At 45.0% G+C, this 21,425-nt stretch overlaps 1 protein-coding gene and 1 pseudogene across 20 annotated transcripts in view; one reads left to right on the forward strand and one right to left on the reverse strand.

Moving 5' to 3' along the window:
- Grk4 (G protein-coupled receptor kinase 4) overlaps positions 1–21,425 on the reverse strand; it is a 115,183-nt gene that overhangs the window by 25,997 nt on the left and 67,761 nt on the right. For 19 of the 20 annotated variants that reach the window (XR_007110574.1, XR_007110571.1, XR_007110575.1 and 16 more), the window contains 3 exons: positions 19,153–19,293; positions 15,903–16,093; positions 3,063–3,100 (listed from right to left, as the gene is read on the reverse strand). Coding sequence is in view for 14 of the 20 variants with exons in the window: in XM_047567220.1 (XP_047423176.1) it covers positions 3,063–3,100; positions 15,903–16,093; positions 19,153–19,293 (370 nt within the window). In the remaining 6 variants the exon portion in view is untranslated. The remainder of the gene's footprint in view (positions 1–3,062; positions 3,101–15,902; positions 16,094–19,152; positions 19,294–21,425) is intronic. The other variant, XM_047567224.1, reaches the window with a different exon arrangement.
- Positions 9,537–10,060, forward strand: LOC124994903 (mediator of RNA polymerase II transcription subunit 28-like; annotated as a pseudogene).

Raw genomic sequence — 21,425 nt, forward strand, 5'->3', positions numbered from 1 at the left:
AAATAGTAACATACCACTACACACTACTAGAATGATAAAAATCCAAAATGCTGAAGCACCAATTGCTGGCGAAGATGTGGAGCAACAGGGACTCTTTTTCACTGCTGGTAGGAAAGAGAAATCGTACCAACATTTTGGAGGATAGGTTGGCAGTTCTTTTTACAAAACTAAGCATATAAATCCAGCTCTGAGTTGGTATTTAAAGCACTGCTCCATGCTTGTAAATCCAGCAATCCGATCCTTAAGTGTTTGTTCAAGTGAACTGAAAACTTACGTCCCCACAAAACCTGTACATGTGTATTTGTAGCAGCTTCATTCATAATTGCCAAAACGTGGAAACAAGCAAAATGTCCTTCAGTAGGAGAATGAATAAACACATGGAGGTACATTCAGACAGTGAGATATTATTGAGCACTAAGTAAGGTGTCAAGTTACAAAAGGATGTGGAGGAAACTTACATATTACTAAGCAAGGGAAAGCAGCCTGAAAAGGCTCCATACTGTATGAGTCCAACTCTGACGTTCTGAAAAAGGCAAACTTCAGAGAGGGTAAGAAGATGAGTGCTTGCCAGAGGATGGGGCAGGAGAAGGAGGAAAGAATAGGTGAAACACAAGATTTTTAGGGCAATGAACCACTCAATATGATAGGCACACGTCATATACATCTGCCAAAACCCACAGAATGTACAATACAGAGAATGAGTCCTAATGTAAAGAATGTACTCTGGTAAACTATAATGTACCAATATTGGTTCATCATTTAACAAATGTACCACATTAATATGAAATGTAAACCACAGGGGAAACTGCTTCTAAATACTAGCAACAGGCAAATAAAAGATGAAAATTTAAAAACAATACCATTAAAAACTGTCAAATAACAAAATGTGTAAGATATTACAATGAAAACTACAAAGCAATATTGAGAAAAATTAAAGGAGACCTCAATACATAGAACTATACACAACATTCATAAATTGATCCAATATTGTTAAGAGGTCAATTCTGTGGTGATTATTCTATAGATGCAAAACAACCCTAACCAAATTCTCAGCACAATATGGCTTTAATTATCAAGCTACTTATCAAAATTTATATGAAAATGAAAAGGTCCAAGACTACCAAAGGCAATCTTGAAGGTCTGTGATGCTGGAGAACTCAACAGAATCCAAATGCAGACTTGCTAGAGCTTCAGTGGCTTAGAACTGTGGGATGGGCCCAGGGGTAAACAAAAGCGCAAGCAAGAGAACAGACTCCAGATCTACATACAGGCAGAGCCTACCACGCAAAGACATGTGATTTCTGACAAAATGGACTCCACAGCTGCCAAGAACAGATGACCTCTTCAATGAACAGTGCTGGGCCAAATGATCACACACATAAAAAAGTGCCTTCATTGCTAAGCCACATCAGACACAAAACCAATTCCAGATAAGTAAATGGAAAAGATAAGACAATCCTGTTCTTAATAGAAAATGCAGAAAAATTTCATGGTGTAGGAGTAGACAAAGATTTAAGCAAAACACAAAAATCACTAAATATAATGGAAAAATAATTAACAAATCAGAATATACTAAAATTAAGAATGCCAAAGCTTCTGCTTCTGGCCAAGAAGGAACAACTGATTAAAATCTTGCCTTTCAATAAAGTAACAAAATCTGGTCAGACAGCAGAGGTCTGTGATTCCCGAGAGAAACAAAACAGCTGGCTGGCCCCAGCAGCTCAGGGCCCAGGAAGGGCAGACCCAAGCACAGCAGAAGGACTTGCCGTGTCAGAGATTAGATTCGGGAAGGACGAGTCAGCTCAAGTCCCTGGGATGAAGTTCTGGAGGGGAGGGGCCACCCAGGAAACCTTGCTCCTTACGCAGGAGCCGCTGCCAGGCATGCCTGCTCTCCCGCGTCCTGCAGCTTCCTCAGTGCTGCTTCCTCTTTTGCATGTAAAAGGCAGCCCAGGACACTGTCTCCTTACTCCTCCCCAACAGCCAGCACTCTGAGAGACCACTCGCTTCCCGCACCAGTGTCCTCCCTCCCTCCTCATGGCAGCTTCAGGGTCACCTTGGGTCAGCAGTGTGGCACAAGTACCAACCACAGGCCAAGACCTGTGCACAACTGTGGGCAAGTGACTTTCCAAATCTTAGCATGGCTTGCCATAAAATGAGAATTCTGGTACCTTCCTTCTTCACAGGGTGGGTGTTTCAGGCATATATTAGATAACAAGCAGAAAGCACTGTACACAGGAGGCTAAGCATTAAAAGGGTCCCATGTTTGTCTTTGGGACCCTCTGCCTCAGACACCTGTTTTCTCTTCTGCAGCAGTCACTCTGGCTTTGTCTTATGTCCTCTAGTAGACTCTAAGCAACTTCTTTTTTTAAAAATATTTTTTAGTTGTTGATTTTATTTATTTATATGCAGTGCTGAGAATTGGACCCTTCACACATGCTAGGCAAGCGCTCTACTACTGAGCCACAGCCCCTGCCCTCTAAGCAACTTCTTAGCCAAGAAAAGTCACTGGAGAAAAGTTCCATCCCAGCAATGCATCTGGAGTCATGTGTGAGTACAACTGGCCCCGAGCAGTAGGGACCGTTCTTGGTTCTAGGCACACTCATCTCCCAGGGAACCAGAATCTGAGGAGCACCCATGATGCCAACAAGGGCAGTTCCAAAGGGCCACTCCCTATCCACTTGCACAGGGTCCCTACACAGTCATCCACGCCCCACTCTGGGACATGTGCTGCGTGACAAGAGGACAGTACAAGGCAGCAGGCTAATGTGTGGGGCATGAAAATAGACACCTGAGAAATACAGCAAGACGTGGATCCACAGCCAGAAAGGAGAGGGCAAGGTTCTTACTCTCACTTTCATTTGCTTCACAGGCTCAATTACAAGCCGAAAATCTGACGGTCTCCACTAGTATACAGGGAATGACAAGGTTCTCTACACTACATTTGTTTTAAGAACACCTGCCAGGAGCTGGTTTCCATTCTGAATCAACAGGCTAAGTCCACGCCAACTTCTGTATCGAGTCCTCTAACAAATCTATGCCAGGTGCAAGGCTTGCTCACTTACCATGGTCATCCAGGAGGATGTTCTCCGGCTTCAGGTCTCTAGAAGGGAAGAAACAACAGCAAAAGGCTCAATTATTTGTTTATTTATTTTGGAACCAGGCATTGAATCCAGGGCACGTAACCTCTGAGCCACATGCCCAGCCTTTTTATATTTTATTTTGAGACAGGGTCTCACTAAGTTGCTTAAGGTCTTGCTAAGTTGCTGAGGTGGGCTTTGAACTCAGCCTCCTGGGCCACTGGGATTAAAGGTGTGCACCACTGCACCCTACAAAAGGCTGGATTATTTAGACGTCCACACTGATTCCTGTGTGCTGAGCAGAAATAACCACAACAGCACCAAGTAAATCCACCCTTCACACAGGTTTTAGTGACATCTATGGGTAACAATACTATAAAATCCATCACAGCAAACAACTTACACATGATGACAGTGTCAGTGAACTGCTTTGCACATCAGTAGATTTGAAGACTTTTTGGTGATTAGGTACACAACCCAGTAAAGTCATCAGTTCTTAATCAATTTGATACAATCTTTTATTATTAGTAAACTATTAATGCATTTTTGTTATTAATGTGTTTTAAAATTTCGACAACCGAAAATGTCCCACACTGGAAGACTTTGATCTAGGACTCAGACCCTCGAGGATTCAGATTTCACCTCTGCCACCTCTCAGCTATGTGGCCGTTGCCTCCTCGCCTGTAAGATGGAGGGGTCGTGACGTGCCCTGCCTGACAGGGGCTCTGCAGGGTTCAGAGGAAATCGGGCTTGGCAGGCGGAAGCCATCACTAACCGCAGCTACTGTTGTTCGCAGGGTGGAGGGTGCCACAAACTTCTAACAGCTTAGATCATATGGAAACTAACATCTCTCTTTTCTCCCAATGCTGGGACTGAACACAGGGCTTTGTGCATGCTAAGCAAATGCTCTACCACTGAACTATACTCCCAGCCCAAAGACTAAAATATCTTTTTTTTTTTTAATTGTTGATGGACCTTTATTTTATTTACTTATTTTTATGTGGTGCTGAGAATCAAACCCAGTGCCTCACATGTGCTAGGCAAGTGCTCTGCCACTGAGGCACAACCCCAGCCCCCCAAAGACTAAAATATCTTAAGTGCAATATCTCAAACTACTTTTTCACTTTGAGAGAAAAAATTATCTTAAAGGATTTATATTTGACTCTTGACTTCACACTTGACTCTGTTGCAACAATCCAGGTTCATTAAGCATTGCCATCACTCTGTGGGCATCTCCAGAGTTCAGGAGATAGTCCAAAGTGAGCAAAGTGGGCAGTGAGCCTAGAAACAAGGCCACAGCAACAAGGGAAGCAGATGGAGGAGAAGTGGAGAAAAACATCTCGGAATAGGAGCAAGTGCCTGGCAGCATCACGGCCACTATGAAGGCACATGCTCCGCACATGAGAGGTGTTGCAGCACAGTAGCTAGCAGGTGTGAGTATCCTGCCGATAGCCCCAAACACCTTCTAGGAGGACACCCAGGACAGAGGGGCAGGGGCGGGCCCTGTTGGTTGTTTTTCTAGTTGGGTGCACTTACCCCTTTATTATTTGGGTGAGGAGGTGATGAACAGTTTTGTTTTATTATTTTCTATATTTTCAATAATCCCACTAAATGTTACTAAACACTAAGTAAGCCTCCTTGACACAAAACTGCTATAGCTTCCTTGATTCTTCCAGGCTTTACACTCAATATTGTGTATGCATGTATATGTGTGAGTGAATGGGAGTGGGTGTCAAAATAATGTAGTACAAGTTGAGCATCCCTAATCCAAAAATCTGAAATCTGAAATGCCCCAAGCCCTGAAATGCATCTGCTCCTACACTTCAGTTAAGAGATCCTCAAACTGTAGTAATAACACCAGCTAACTTTTACTAAGTGCCAAGACTTGTTTATTTTACATGCACCGTCTCCAGCAATCCTTAACAAAGTTCAGCAGAGTAGCTGCACACAAGGAGCTACTCTGGGGGTGTCACCAAGTTTAGTAGGTCTCCCAGATGCTAAATGACAAGCTCGGATAGGCTCCAAAGCCACCCTGACTCCTACTTGCCACTCCACGCCCTGTAGGTGAAATGTGTGCTAGTAATAAGTGCCACCGCTTTAGGCCGCACAGCTCCGCTTCTTGACCTTCTCTCAGCCACTTGGTTTCTCCAGGCTGGTGATGTACTCAGTTTGCCTCCCAGTTTGGAGGCAGGGTGTGGCAGTGCAGAGAACTTCATCGCAGGTCAGGAGTAGGATCTCCCACTTGTAGAGTCCTGTCCGGGCTCAAAGCAGTTTGATTTGGGAGCATTTCTGATTTTCAGATTAGAGATGTACAGCCTGCATATGTTTACCCAACTAGAGAGCAAGAAGAAGAAATTTCCAATTTGGAAGAATGTGGTCAGTATACTATCTAACAGTTCTTATAAATATTGAAATCTGCCATTCTTTCTTTAAATTGGTTTGCAAAGTTTCAGAAAGGGTAGAAAAGTAAATGAGCCCACCCTTCATACATGAGTTGACTGTGTTGACAGCTCTTCTCCATCACTAGATTATGAGCCTCCTGAGGGCAAGAATGGTGTCTGTCTTAATCCCCAGAGTGTACCCTAGTAGACAGCTCAGGACCCGGTAGACATGTGGACCCAGTCTGCTTCTTGAATTAATGAATAAACCTTCCAGCTACAGATAACCCTATGTGACAGCAGCCATCTGTATGCCTAATGGCCTATAAAATCAACTCACTACTGAAAAACTGATAGGTCCAAATGGGCCCCCCATCCCTAACTCTCCTACACACCAAATCCTTGCCCTCTTGCCTGTGAAAGAGGTCATGTGCTTTTCAATCCACAATTCATTTAAAAGAAAAAGAAATCCGATGCACAGTTAAATATCCATTTCCTCAGTAAAATTTCTAACAACATTTTCACTTAATTATTTCCAACTATAGCATTCCAAATGGACAAAAATCTCATGAACCTTATTTAAAAAGTCAAATTTCCAAAACAAAAAAACCCAAACCATTCCAATGAAACTGCCAGCAGAGTTCAGATTTTTCCTGTTACAGAGAAAGAAAGGACACTCAACCCTTGAGTGCCACGCCCTCAGATCGCTCCTCTCTGTTGCTGGAGTGACCCTCACCTCAGGAGACTGCTGGGAAGATGAGGTGTGCAAAAGTGCTCTGAGATGATACTGGAGGATACTTTGACCATCTCCAGCAGCTGTTCACATCAGGGTGGGTGGACTGCTCCAAATACAGCAATACGCAGAAACAAAGAGGCCATCTGCTACAAGCCTAACTGCTTCATCTCTGCTCTGGTCAGCATTAACAAACGCTGTCTAAGCCTGTGTGTGCCAGCCAGCTCCATCTCACAGGAGAGGGTGATGGCAGGTGCATCCAGGTACCGGGGAGTCCACGACCTCAACAGCTCCCAGGAACAAGCTGGAGACATGCAGAACCCAGGGCCACGAGACATCACAATAAGCCACCACTTCTCCTGAGGACATAGACTGAGTCCTGCCTCCCCAGAGGGTGCAAGGTAGGAAGCTTAGGTTTTTACATAATGTTGTGTCTTAAAAACTCCAAAATCCTTCCCAAAAGTCAGTCAAATTTTTTTGTATTGGTCTCATTGCACGCTACTCTCTTAAAACATCAAGTTGTTTCTTAAGTCTTCAAAAAAGCTGTCTGTCAGCCAGACTGACTCCTGTAATTCCAGCTATTCGTGAGGCTAAAGTAAGAGGATCACAAGTTTATGGCCAGCCTGGGCAACTTAGCAAGCTCCTGTCTCAAAATAAAAAATAAAAAGGGTGGGGAGGCTGGGAATATAGCTCAGTGGTACAGCACCCCTGGGTTCAATTCCTAGTGCTGCAAAAAAAAAAAAAAAAAAAAAAAAAAGTAGCTGTCAATCATTCCTCACTTTTGTAAGAACTAAAAAGGGTTAGGGGTCTGCACCTACTTAGAACTAATGAAAGATACTGTGATTTTTAAGTGTAGTGTCAAAAAATCTCCTGGTCCGAATACACTACAAGATCATTAAAAGAATCCTTTAGGACAAGTGAAATACATTTCAGCATTTAATAAATCCACAATCTGGATTGCACAATCACTTAAGTCCATGGATTTATTTGCAAAAGAGAACATAAATAAAGTCGACATTGTAAACATACATCTTAATAAAGTCCTGGCTTAGAACTTTTATTTTCCATAAAGGAAAATAATTGACTTAATGATTAAAATAACTACTTAAGAAAAAAACGGAGTAAACAATAACTGTTGGTCCAAGATTTTAAATTCTATGTATGCTCTTAGAATCCCCTAGCCTATAATATTAAACTAGGTAGGATTTAAGATTTTTTTAGAGCCAGGTGCAGTGAGTGCATGCTTGTAATCCTAGCAACTTGGGAGGCTGAGGTAGGAGGATGTGAGTTCAGAAGCTCTTAGCAACTCAGCACGACCCTGTCTCTAAATAAAATATAAAAAAGAGCTTTGGATATGGCTCAGTGGTTAAGTGTACCTGGGCTCAATCCCTGGTCGCCCCCCACCACCACAAAAAAAAAAAAAAGATTTTTAAAGAAATTTCATGTCCTATCCTTCTTCTAAAACCTTGTCAACATCATTCTGTAAAGCTTCAAATTTAACCTGAGGCAGCATGTCGCCTAGGTTGGGACCTACCCTGATAGTCACTCCTGGAGAAGTGTCTGAGCCTCGTCTTCCTCATCTGTACAACAGGGATGCTAAGCAACACTCCCCACTGCGAATGGCAAGGAGGGCTCATGGAACACTTGGAGCGCCAGGGCCGCGATGCACACCAAGCCCTCTACACAGCACCGGGACAGCACAGACAGAAGATGTTTGTTGTTATTACTATGAGCCACATTCTTCTCCTTCACTTCTGAGATGGGGTCTTACTATGCTGCACAGCCTGGCCTCAAACTCTCCAGCTCAAGCGACCCACCTGTCTCAGCTTCCCAGCGGCTGGGCTGCACACGTGCACCACCATGCCCAGTGACATGGGCCTTACTCTTTTTTTCTTTTTTTTTTGGTGGTGCTGGGGATTGAACCCAGGGCCCGGTACATGCAAGGTAAGCACTCTTCCAACTGAACTACATCCCCTGTCCAGGCCTTATTCTTTCTTTCTTTTTTAAAAATATTTTTAATTGTAGACAGACATAATATCTTTATTTTATTTGTTTATTTTTATGTGGCCCCGAGGATCGAACCCAGTGCCCCACATGCACCAGTCAAGTGCTCTACAATTGAGCTACAGCCTAGCCCCTGGGCCTTATTCCTAAGAAGTAGTACGGTGTAGCAAAAAGCCTGTATAGCTTTTAGAGTTGGGCAAATCTCTATCCAAATCCAACTCCTGTTCCTACCAGCAACACCCTGAGCAAGTGCCCTGACCTCTGGACATATCCTGCTTATGCCTACTGGGCAAAAGAGGGCGCTAAGGGATAACAGGATGTGCAACATTCGCTTCTTTTTTTTTTTTTCTTTTTTTGGTACAGGGATTGGTATGTGGCTTAACCACTGAGCCACGACCCCAGCCCCATTCCCAGTCTTTTTTATGTTTTATTTTGAGACTCCCACTAAGTTGCTTAGGGCCTTGCTGAGCCCTGTGAACCTGCGATCCTGCCTCAGCCCGTGTACCACTGCGCCTGGCTACATCCCACTTTTGAAAGGAAAGGTATAACTGAGGACACCATGTAGTTACTGAAGTAGTGTGGAGGTGGAGTCTGGATGCCACAGACACAGGCCATGGGAAACCAACATGGACATCTCAGGGCTTTTGCCCCCTGTTATGGTTTAGATATGAGGTATCCCCCAAAAGGTCACATGTGAAAAAATGCAAGAAGGTTCGCAGGATTAAATGATTGGGCTATAAGAGCCTTTTTTTTTTTTTTTAGTTTTTTGTTCTTAGTTGTAGATGGGCACAATACCTTTATTTTATTTATTTATGTGGTGCTAAGGATCAAACCCAGTGCCTTACATGTGCTAGGCAGGCACTCTGCCACTGAGCCACAACCCCAGCTTGGGTTATAAAAGTCTTAACCCAATCAGTGAATTAATCCCCTGATAGGGATTAACTGAGTGGTAAATGAGGTGGTGGGTGTGGCTGGAGGAGGTGGGAACTGGGGTCTGGCTTTGGGGTGTATATCTGTATCTGACAAGTGGAGACTCTCTGCTTCCCTCTGCTACACTCTTCCCCCATGATGTTCTGCCTCACCTTGAGCCCTGAGGAATGGAGTCTGCTGTCTCTGGACTAAGACCTCTGAAACCATGAGCCCCAAAATAAACTGCTCCTCCCCTACAGTTTTTCTGATCAGATCTTTTAGTCACAGCAGTGAAAAAACTGACTAAAACACCCACATATCACCTTCTTTGTGTTTTCCTTGTTTCTGTAATTGCTAGACTACGCAATAAAGTTGAAAACACTTTAAAAAGTCAATTCTTCATAGCCGAGTGGGCCGCGGCCTGCCATCCTAAACATGGCGGCTCTGCTGGGCGGTATGTTCTCCGGGCAGCCTCCGGGGCCGCCGCCACCCCCGCCGGGACTCCCGGGCCAGGCTTCGCGCCTGGCACCCCAAGAACTTCTAGCAGCATCTTGGTGGACGAGTTGGAGTCGTCATTCGAGGCTTGCTTTGCTTCTCTCGTGAGTCAGGATTATGTCAATGGAACCGATCAAGAAGAAATTTGAACTGGTGTTGATCAGTGTATCCAGAAGTTTCTAGACATTGCAAGACAGACAGAATGCTTCTTTCTACAGAAAAGATTGCAGTTGTCTGTCCAGAAACCAGAGCAAGTTATCAAAGAGGACGTCTCAGAACTAAGGAATGAATTGCAGCAGAAAGATGCGCTGGTGCAGAAGCATTTGACAAAGCTAAGGCACTGGCAGCAGGAGCTGGAGGACATCAATGTGCAGGACAAAAAGCCAGTTGAAGTCCCTCAGTGCTCCCTGGCCTACCTGGAGCAGGCTTCTGCCAATATCCCTGCACCTCTGAAGCAGACCTGAGAGGAGTCTGGCCTACAAGGTAGCCTCTTGAAGACAGTTTCACCAAACCTCTCTGTGTGGAGGTGACATTTTAGAAGAATTATTTGCCAGGGGATGAGTTGGTGTTAATTTTGTTTCCACCTAAAAATTTCCCTGATTTTTGTGAACTGTTAATTACTCGATTAGTTTATAAAATGCTTATGGCTTGGTGAACCAAGTGAGATTTGGTTTTGTTTGTAGCAAAGTTTAGACTTACTTTGATGACACAGATTCTTTCTTGTTTTTAAAATTTTTATATGACTTTTATATACTTTTTTCCAGTTGTTAGTTTGTTATTATCTGAGGGGGAAAATTACAATACTCCAGAATCAGGGGAGAAGGAGTTTGGTTTTAGTCCTTTAACATTTACTACCCAATCATGATAGTAGAGAAAAATATGTAAATTTGCTGTCTCAAGACTTTGAACTACCTCAAGAAGAGGAATCTAACGCAGTGTTTGTAATGCTTCCATAGTAGCGCAGATATTTTGTAAATTTTTTTGTAAATGGGTCAGAAAAAGGGTTAAAATATGCTGTTGGTGTAGTAATATCACAGTAGATCCTTAATTTGATGCTGCCTTTTGTTTAGGTGAGTTTGTGTTGTGTGGTGTTGCCTGTTTGATGGGGAGCTATACTAGGAGCATGATATGCTAGATGCCTTGCAGTAGTTAACCAGCATGAGTAACAAGCAGACCCAGTCTCTAGCAGGACAGCTGGGACACAGGTGAAGTACGAGGGGTCAAAGCTTGGTCTGATTCTTTTTCTTCTGAATTTTGTGTTGTTTGCTTGTGTTTTTGTTTTACTTTTTGGTGAAGAAAAGTCAGTTTACATGAAGGAAGATTCTTGCTCATGAATTTGATTGCCAGGGACTAGGGCCTTGGGGCGGAGGTGACCTGCAGAGTGATCCTCGGCTCCTTCACCTCCATAGAGAGCTCGCTACTCCTCTGGGGAGGGTATTTGCCCCTTGTTGGAGGAGGTTTTCTGTTCTCTGTTGTATCTTTTCTTAGATTACATCCCTTCAGCCAGTACAGACACTCCACTGTCCTCTGAGTAGTCAGTAGGTCTGTGGCTCTTTTGTCCTCTCTGACAAGGAAGATCCTTCCCCACATGCTTTGATATCCACTCTTATTCCTGGTCTGGCCTGGGTGCCACCTGGTCGAGAAGCCTCCACTCCATTCCAAGGCACAGGACTTTCATTCCTTCCACTGACTTGTGGGTTAGGGTATGGTATTTGTTTCTGTGCCCCTTGCTGCATTGTATGCTCATGGGAAATACGCATTACTCCTATTAGGCGCTGAATATACACAACATGTATTTTACATAATACTTTGTTCTCACATTGTGTGTATATGTATGTGTGTGTGTGTATATATATATATTACTCATTTTGTTTGTGCGCTTTAAGGATGATATTTGTTTTGTGGACCTGTGACCTGTGTTGATCAGCCTGAGGCTAGCATATTCCCTTGGTTGGAATGTATAGGTGGAAACTTAAAAGTTATTTTTTACTCATAAGGGTTTAACCTGGTCATCTTATGCTAATTAGAAGCTCTGATGGGCAGCTTTAGATTTCTTGATTAAAATCCTAAATAAACTAAGTTTGAAGCAGTCTTTCAATGATAAAGATGTTTTTGGTGAAAAGATAGGGAACTGTTCTACTTGGTGCTTAGTGAAAATGTTTTGAATTAGTGTGTATACAAGTTATTGTCATTTCTTTATATTAATTCGGAAGTTTTCTGTTAAATAAATAACAATTTTTCAATAAAAAAATTTCATAGCCCTTTTGCCATATGCATGTGTGTGTATATTGTAACAGTAATAAAAAATAATTCATACAACTTTTAAGAGACATTACACTATCAAACCTCACCCTCGCAGAAAGGCTGAAGAACATAAAGAAGGCTGCTATTCTTCAACCAGTTACTAACAGCCTTGGACTTCCCTGACAAAATGCTGGTCCTTTTAGACTTTGGCATTATAAGCAGGCAACAGGAATGTCAGCAAAGATGGGGAGAGTGACGTGCTTCACTAGACACACACACACACACACACACACACACACACACACGTCTGCTTTGTACTTGTGTTTGTTGTAAATGACAGGTTGACTTTTAGATTGAGAGCTGTTTGGCACTGAGAAGTAGGTCACTGGTCTTCCCTCAGAACTCTTCACTTTATTTCATTTGCTTTTTTTCTTTCTTTCTTCCTTCCTTTCTTTTCTTTTCTTTCTTCCTTCCTTTCTTTTCTTTTCTTTCTTTCTTTTTGCTTGTTTGTTTTTCATTTGTTTGTTTTCTTTCCTCATCAAATATTTTAGATCAAGGACAGGACACAAACCACTCCAGCCTGCGACGTGTAGAACCTGTGCACTGACACAGCAGGCCTGTCGGATGGGAGCCTGCTCTTCCCTCTGCCCCCGCTTGTCCCCGGCAAGTGTTACAGCAGCCTCCAGTCAGTGTTCCTGGACTTCGCTGAGCCAGGCAACCCTTGGGTGACTTGCTGTCTCAGCCTTCTATCTGAACCAACACGAAATGACTGTGGAGAGCAGAGGAAGCACCCGGGACAATGCTATTTTCAGTACAGGCCCTGTGACACTCCGGCTTTACGCACTTCCTAACCCTTCCTCCAAACAGAACACAGAGGCAAAACGCACAGCCTAGGGCAGGGCCAGCCCAAGTGCTGCTGGCTTCTCCCTCCTGCCCTCTGCTTGCCTGCTTTCTCCAGGACGCCTCTCAAGGGTACTCTCTCCTAGTAGGGCAACGCTTCTGCTGCTGTGGGGCCTCATTTAAAGCAGGACCTTCCTGAGAGATTTTCAGGAACCTATTCCATGTAATTGCCCCCAAAGAGAAGGGCTCCCCTGGCAGGCTCCTGAACTGTGCCGTGGCACCAGCCCCGAGGTTTCCTTGGGAGACTGAGCTTTAAGGTACCTCCCTGGGCAGCCTCCCGACGCCCATGCAGTCTCTCCTCCAGGAAAGGGGAGGCGAGGCGGCCTCCCAGGATCTCGATGCTGACCGCAAGGACTACTCGGAGTCCTGCCACAGGGTGCCTCCTCCAAAGGTCCTTCTCTTTTTTGACCTCAGTCTGAAAAATTAAACCTAAAACTGCACTGTCTCTGCAGAAAGGAAGTTCACCTCTGTCACATGGTTTGATTTTAAAAAATGGTCAGATGGCAATGTCTGAAAACAGGAAAGAAGACACAAAAAACTTTTCCCTTGAGGCATGCAGGTGGTGCTAAGAGTCTTTCAACAAAAAGGAAGCACCAGTAGGAGCTGTCAGCCATGGTCACCAACTCTGGACAGCACTCAAGGCAGGACATGCTGAGCAAGAAGGGCGAGAGGTCCAGTCCCTATGGAGTGCCACAAGCCAGCCTCTCAGCTGCACGGCCAGAGGTCAGAGGATGAGGGGAGTGAGCATCTTCTAGTCAATCTGAATTCACGTGAAGATTGCAGGCAAGTACAGGAGTCCTAACTGTAGTCGCCTGTGAACCTGACTTACTCCATGAGTAATGCAGGAACCAGCGGTCCTCCGGGCTGCCCCTGCAATGATGCCAACAGTCTACTGCTTGCTCTTCAGAGTGCTGGAGATGGAACGCAGGGCCTCACAAATGGCAAGTGAGCATTCTATCACTAAGTTACAACCTGGCCCTTGCATTTGTACTGTTTCTGGGCTCCAACTTTCAATCCTCCTGCCTCAATCTCCTAGGCCTCTGGGATTACAGGTGTGCACCACGTCCAGAGAGTAGACTCTACTTCTAAGTAACGGCAACAAAGCAACCACCTGTCTCTAGAGAAATCATGGTCACAGTGGTGATCTGCCCCTGGGGCTCAATGACCCAAGGTGAGGCTGCGTTGGCCCCACTGCCACCCTGGTGTCCCATGCTGGGAGAGATTTAGCTTGGCTATAGAAGTTGTAGGGTAAAGAACAAAAGCCAAAGCTCCATCTGAACAGGATGAACAAGATCAGGGTTCCAAAAAGCACACAATCTGGTCTGAACAGCTGTGGAGTGGATGCTGTCCAGACTACAATGGAGGCGGGGCACATGTGCAGCCAGGAAGGAGGGAGGTCGTTAGGCTAACATGGGGAGGGTGAGAGGGGTTCTACACACTGACAAGAAGAGGGGCTGCAGGGAAGAAGGCATCCATGGAGGAACAGCACTGCCAAGGTGCAGAGATGTGAGGACACCCCAAAAGTTCTGGGAACTGCTAGTGTGCTCACAATGACAAGGACAGAGGAGAATCATGGGGCAGCAGGACATGGAGCTGGCAAAGTATGTGGGGAACCTCACCATAAAGGGTCACGAAAGCCTGGCTTACAAGGGAGGTGCCCAGGATCCCACACCAGAGGACAATGCAGCAAGATCAGGGTCTCTAGAGCAGGCAGTAGGGCAAGACGGGCATCGGGGACACCAGTTAAAGTCTCTGCCAGGCTCTCAACCTAAGGAAGACATGAACTGAGTCAGTCACTCCACAAAACAGAACATGTGAGATATTCAGGAGTGAGCTGGTGGCCAACTAGTAGGGAGGACGAGGGCAAGAGATACACAGACCCCTCTGGGATTTAGGAAAAAGACCAAGGTTAGAAATTCTTACTAGGGAATGATTTCCACATACTAGGTAGATGACCCACAAAAGGAAATGAAGGAACATGTCCATGAAGAGTGACCACACAGAGACTCAAAGTTGAGGGCCCCAGCTTTTCAAGGAGAGGTGGAGGTGTTTCCTAAAACTAAATATACGGATTACACTAAAATAATTCTAACTATTAAACTTAATTTGATATCCTTTGTTGAATTCTTAAATTAAAAAGTAAAATGTTATTTACAGACATTTAATTGTGCTATTTCCTTCAGACAAAGTGCATGCCCTTACTGATATGAGACAGATCCAAGTGGTGGGAACAAGAGGTGAAGGGGAAAATTCTAAACACTGGGCCCACTGTGTAACCCCCACATGCTCTCTTTTCCAAGAAGCAATTACCTGCAGCCCTGTCCGGCTGAAGTGGACAGGCTACGTCACATTCCTCAGGGAACTACCTGTTACCTACAGAAGAAATGCAGGCCTGAAATACTATCCATAAGAGGAAACCAAGTTACCCTGAAGGGGGGACTTTCATGACTCTTCAGAGATCAGATCCCAGACTCTGGGAGAGCAGGAAGAATATTCCTGCTAACCATGAAATCTGTGTAATAACTTATGGTTAAGAATTCAAAAGAATTGGTCAACATGAGCCAAAGGGACCTAGAGTTGCCATGGCAGTGGGGACTTGAGTCTAACGTCATCCTGCTCAGGCATAAGTCACGAGGCAGACCTGAGTGGGACTCTGGAATCTTCGCAGGTGAGGCACATGACCCCTCTCCCTGGAGAGCACGCCCTTTCCCTTCCCAGTCCCTTCAATACACTCATGCCTGTTACTCTGAATGCTATGGCTGAAATCTTTCTGACCTGATCACAAGAACTGGAGCTTGAAGGAAAGCCTTCATGCTGCCTCAGTTTCCTGGAAGGCCCCAGTCCTGTGACATTATCAGCACTGTCAAAATATCCCAGATGAGATGGACTGTCTCATGCTTACAGAGGCAGCACCATCTTTATCAGATCAGCTTAGTAAAAAACAAACTTCCGCTTCAAAAGACAATTTATTAGAGATTAAAGAGAACCTAAAAAGAAAACCAAGTGCACCTCTGACTGGCAACGTTTCCCCAGTGTAAGGGACCACCCCTGAAAACTGCCATCCAGGGACTCCCAGCAGCCAATGTGAGCTGGGAGAAGCCCGGGGCCTGCAAGGAATAGGCTTCAAAGCCCGCAGGCTCCATCGGGTTACACCATTCTTACCTGTATACAATCCTTTCCTTCTGTAAATCTTCCAGGCCACAGCACACCTCTGCAGCATAGAAAACAGCTCTCTGCTCATCAAAGCCAGGATTGCCCAGGTTGTAAATGTGGAATTTCAGATCCCCTCCATTCATGATGGTTAGCACCAAACACAAGGTATCTCTGGTTTCGTAAGTATAGGCTAAACCAACCTAAAGAGCAGTGTCATAAAAATAAAACACAAAAAGACTGCTCAGTCGTTGGTGACTTGGTTTATTTGCTAGCAGTATTCCAATTATCTGTGCTGGATTTCTAATTAGAACACCAAACTACGACATGCTTTGGAGAAATGGGTACCATGTACCATATGCCTCTTGGACCCATACTTCTCAAAGGTCTTATTGCAGCAGCTCTGCATCGAAAGCAGAGAAATTTCTAGGTATGAATAAGGAAGTGGCAAAGCTTCAAGGACACCTGGATGGTATGCTGTGTTCTCGTGGTCTGAGCACCAGCACGAAACTTCTGCAGTGCCTGCATTCAGCATGCAAGTTACCACCTCCCTGTGCAAGAACAATTGCACTGTGCCCCGCCTTCCCACATTCTGTGTAATCAATCTTCGTAATCCGAGTAAGGCTGGTGGGAAATATTTCTAGGTTCCTTGGGAAAGCCAATACTACAGAAACCAAATTGTTAAGTGGAATAAACTGGACTATTACTATGTCCCTTCATAAAACTAGATTTGCGATTTCTATGTTTCAAGGTAGTTATGATAAGGGGCAAACAGATGTGAGTGGTGGGAACAGAAGAAAGGTTAAGGGAATCATTTTATAAGATGGTCCTACTATGCTGACCCCCGCATGCTTTCTTTTCCAAAAGGCAATTTATCTACAGCCCTGCTTGGTTTAAGTGGACAGGTATGTCACATTCCTCAGTAAACTACCTGTTAACTGCAGTAGAAATGACCAGAAATAATGTCAATAAGAGGAAGGCAAGTTACCCTGAAGGGGAGACTTTTGTGACCCTTTTCAGAGATCAGATCCCAGAATTCAGGGAGGTAAGGAAAATGCCTTCTAACCACAAAGCCTGTATGGCTAAGAATCCAATTAGAAAAGGTCAGGCAATCGGCCCCAATTAAGGTCTTATTCAAAGGAAGAGACCACACCAGGAGGCTAACCCTTAGAAATATTAATGAGCACCATCTGAGATAGGGATTTAGGATAAAAAAAAGAGAGAGAGAGAGAAAACTGAATCTAAAGGAAATACCCACAGTCATTGAGATGTAGAAAACAGCTGTAAATCTTAAGCAACATACCCTTGGCCCATGCCCTTGGAAAATGAGGGGAAATATCCAAATGCTGGTAAAACAGGCGCCCAGTTGTGCAGCTTCACCCTGAATCCAGTCAGGCCTCTGACACAGCCTCTCCACTCCTGGACTCCAGTCCCGCCAGGGCTGCTGCTCACTCCGAGACAGCCTGCACTCTCCCTTGAAGGTGGATCTAACTTACTAGGTGAACCTCTGCCTGTGACTTTCTGGCTCGTGCTGATGTTCTTTTCCAACAAGAACCACATGGTCCTGAGTTGAGTTCTCCCTCTCCTCTGGGAACTCCTGGGACATCTCTTCTGTGACACATCAAAGTTTTCTTCACATGTAAAAGACCATTATGCTCACCTGTGGGAACACTCCAACCAACTCCTTTGTTCTAGAAAGGTGGGACAAAATAGAAGATAGGAGTGAACCCCAGTGGAGCCAGAGGAAGGCTGAAACCTCAGGCTAAAAGACACAGCGATGACCCTGAGACTTTTTCAATGCCTGTTTAACATAGATTCTGACCAATGCTCATACTCCCAAACCATACAAGCCCTGAAGCTAGCACACCAAAATGAGCTTTCCTGCTGTCAGGCCCCCTTTCTGCATGGCAGGAGTTCTCTCTCTTCTCACTTAATTAAGTCCTACTCTGTTAACTCTTCCCTTCTGTTACTGTCCCTGGATTTTATTCTTCATATTTGCAAGAAAGGAACACAGAAGGAATTTGCAAAGTGGGGAATCTGGTCTCATCTCAAAACTCTGGTTTCAGTCACACAAATGTGTTTAAAGCAACTCAAAGAAGAGCCCATTTTATTAAAGATTTTCAGGTAACTGCATAAGAGACTGACATACCATGTACACAAATACACATGTGCACTAAATTCAGAAGCAGGCTATGAAGGCATTTGTCCCCAGCGCCAAACAGCTGACTTTGGTGCTAAGAAATAACTCTGAGGAAATAACTCTAATATTAGAAGTCATTTTAGAAGTTATGATTCATACTTTCCCTTTCACTAGCTTTCATACTAAATGCTGCAGGAAATGTGTCAGTAGGTGGAGGAACCAAGCCTTGGACACCACACGACAGCACAAGCTGAAGCCTGGAGGCACCTTCTGATTCCAGCCTGCCTGTGGTCAAGTCTCACCTGCAACCGCAAAGGTGCAACTCCAGGCTCGATGGGACTGGGGTATGCTAGTGAGGGTCTAGCAATAACACACCAGGTGTAAAAAGCAAAGAGAGGGAAAAGAGTCCACAGAGGAGGCCACATGGGAGAAGGGCTAGAGAAAGTACCTTCAGCACATCTCCACGTCACCAGCCCCTACCTGGGCCAGAGCAGCTCAACTGGAGGTCATTCAAGGAAGGAGAGGGCATGCCACCAGAAAACGCCAAGGTAACTGAGGGACAATAACCCTCTGTACGAAAGTGAAGGGGGGCTGAGAGTGGGATGGATGGTGGCAGACTGATCAAGACACAGCTGGCAGCAAGATCAACCCCACTCTGCAGGATCTGAGCAAGGAAGAGGACTGCTACTGAAGACAAAACTTCCCACCACCAGACAGCAAAGGCCCAAGTAAACTCAACTAAGAAGCCCAGTGCATGACTGCAGGGCTTGAAGAGCAGTGAACAGCAGGTCTGTGGCAACAGTGCTGCAATACAATACAAAGGATGAGAAACAGAAAGTTCGGTGGCTCGCTTGGAGAATGTTGGAACCTAAGATCCAACTGTAGTCATTTGAATTATAGCCCTTCCCTTTGCCGGCCCCAATTTTAAAATGAGCCAATTGCGTAGACTGCAACCTCGAAAAAGGGGATAAAGGGAGGTGGACTGCCCACCCAGGTGTGCTGGCTCGCTCGCCAGGTTCAGGGGCACATCCCTGGTGAAGTCTGCCGTGGAGCCACTTCCCAGCAGTGTGTGACTTCTGTGGCACCTCAGCATCTCCAGCACTCCCTCAAGAAGATACTCACTACAAATCTACTGTGCACTTTCTCCAGGATTCTTTTTTCATTCAGAGCCATAGCTTCACCTTTCCTCTTTTTTATTCTTTTTTTTTCTAGTTTTTTGCAGGCATACATTTTTCCTGTAGCTCTTACTTGACAGGCACAAACCTAATTTAAACAAAGAAAAGGTTTATATACACCTGAAATTCTTAGGACACAACACAGACACACACACAAAAACCTGTTTTCTCTGTGATAATCTTCTCTAGTAAAGCTCAGCAACAGAACCTGAGATGTAAGGCCATTTCAGTTGTGAACATATCCTATGGTTCCTTTGGTTTCTGCAATATTGGGACAGAACCCAGGGACTCCCTCACGCTAGGCAAACACTACCACTGAGCCACATCCCCAGGTCTTCTGATTTTTACATTTTGCTACAGGGTCTTGGTTGCCCAGGATGGCCTTGAACTTGTGACCCTCCTGCCTCAGCCTCCCCAGTAGCTGGGATTACAGGTACATTCCACCATGCCCTTGTAGTGGGTAACTAAGCCAAGCCTGGATGCAAAATAAACTAAGAACACTGTTAGAAAATTAGTGCCTGGGAAAGGGAGAGTTCCCCTCCCCTGTCTAGTCAGCTAGTCTTCAGGGAACCTGATCAGCATCTTCCACTCCTACCTTTTGGATGGTAAATGACTTCCCCTAGGATCTCACTACTTTCCTTGGAAGTGTAAGTGCCTCTGAAGTGTAATGCTCCGGTGGACAGTACAGGCCCAAGGCTAGAGAGAAGACAGTTCTTCCCCTTATCACACTCTATGGTTCTCACTTGAACCCCCCATGCACAACAACATATCTTTTAGACTAGAAAATGTATGACACTAGAGAGCCTATAAATGTTGTGAAAAACTGGTGATGGGTGCTCAGAATTTGGAGTCTGATCCCCTCTGGGCCCGCTTATGTAGAATGAAGTTTGGAGTTCTCCTCCTCCTGAGTGCTGCTTGCTGCTTCTCCACAAGTCTGTCTCCTACGACGTTTTGGTTCCCTGTCCAGGAAGCGACAATTGTGTGCTGCTGGCCACTTACGCTGGAGTGTACGGTGCCCCTCAAATCAAATGAGATGGTGCCACCTGATATTTGGGATCTCCTTTGCCTCGGGAACCTGTACCTCCACAAGCAACGACTGCAACTGGACTCCCAGGGGAACTGGACCAATACCTGCACCATCACCATCCCAGGATGTGAGACCTCAGCCAGGCCTGTGTGCAGCACAGAGGGGAGCTTTATCACCTCCCACGGCCCCTACAAGGAGACCATCAGTAGCAGGGACTCCCGAAAGGCAGTCATCAGTATAGGGAACTCTAAAAGGGGGAGAGTGTGTTTTAAAATTTCTGAGTGTGTGTGTGAGTGTGAAACTATTTGTGGCTCCACAGCGTGTGTGATGGAGTCTGAGTGAGCACTAACATGTGGTTCGGTGGTGACTTTGTATGGCGAAACAGTGATTCATGTCCTGTAATGGAACCTGGGATCAGGCCCAGGGTTTACATGGGTATGCCTTCAGTGAAGACACAGCTAGGCTTCCTTGAAGGACTGGGCCAGGTGTGTGTTTTGTGTGACCCACCTCCTCCCCACGTCTGTCTTGGGACACTGACACTGGGTGGGAGAGAAAGTAAAAAAAAAGATGTCACTTTCAATCCAAGCCACTGGGGGACATACAAGATTGTTCTCTCGGGTTGTTCTTTCAGGAAGTCCCTCCCTAAATGGCTTTCTCTTCATCCAGATGGGCACAAGGAAGAAAACTGGAAAGATCCCAAATGTGCAAATGTTCTTATTCTTAAAAGTCCTAAGAGGACTTCATGGGCTTCCATATTCATTAAATATCTGGGCTGATTCTAGCTGATCCAAAGTGCACTCTGTCTGATAAGTTGTTCTATGCGCACCCTCTCTAGAGTATTGCGGCATGTCATTTTTTGGTCTTTGTCTTCTTCTAAGCTCATTTTTTTTATGATATATTCACCTTTTCCCTAGTCTTGTTTTGTGTAACTGAAATTTATTGCCCTGTTTTCCTTTCTGCTGTCTTTACTCAGAGGCCAGTTGTTCAAGGGTTAACTCTGAAATACACTAAAGAAAGCAAGCCATCTCCTTTAAAGAGCCCTAGGAAGGAAAACAGACAGTGGTGATGATGGGAGTAAATCTGACTCCAGGTAGGACAGAAGGCCAGCTGGACTTTGACCTCAGCATCCACCATGACCAATGAACTCTATTCCCAGTTTCACAGGCTCTGTTTTAATCTTTACAGGGTTAAAT

This window comes from Sciurus carolinensis, chromosome 10 (genome assembly GCF_902686445.1).
Source record: "Sciurus carolinensis chromosome 10, mSciCar1.2, whole genome shotgun sequence".
In the NCBI taxonomy this organism is placed as follows: Eukaryota; Metazoa; Chordata; class Mammalia; order Rodentia; family Sciuridae; genus Sciurus; species Sciurus carolinensis.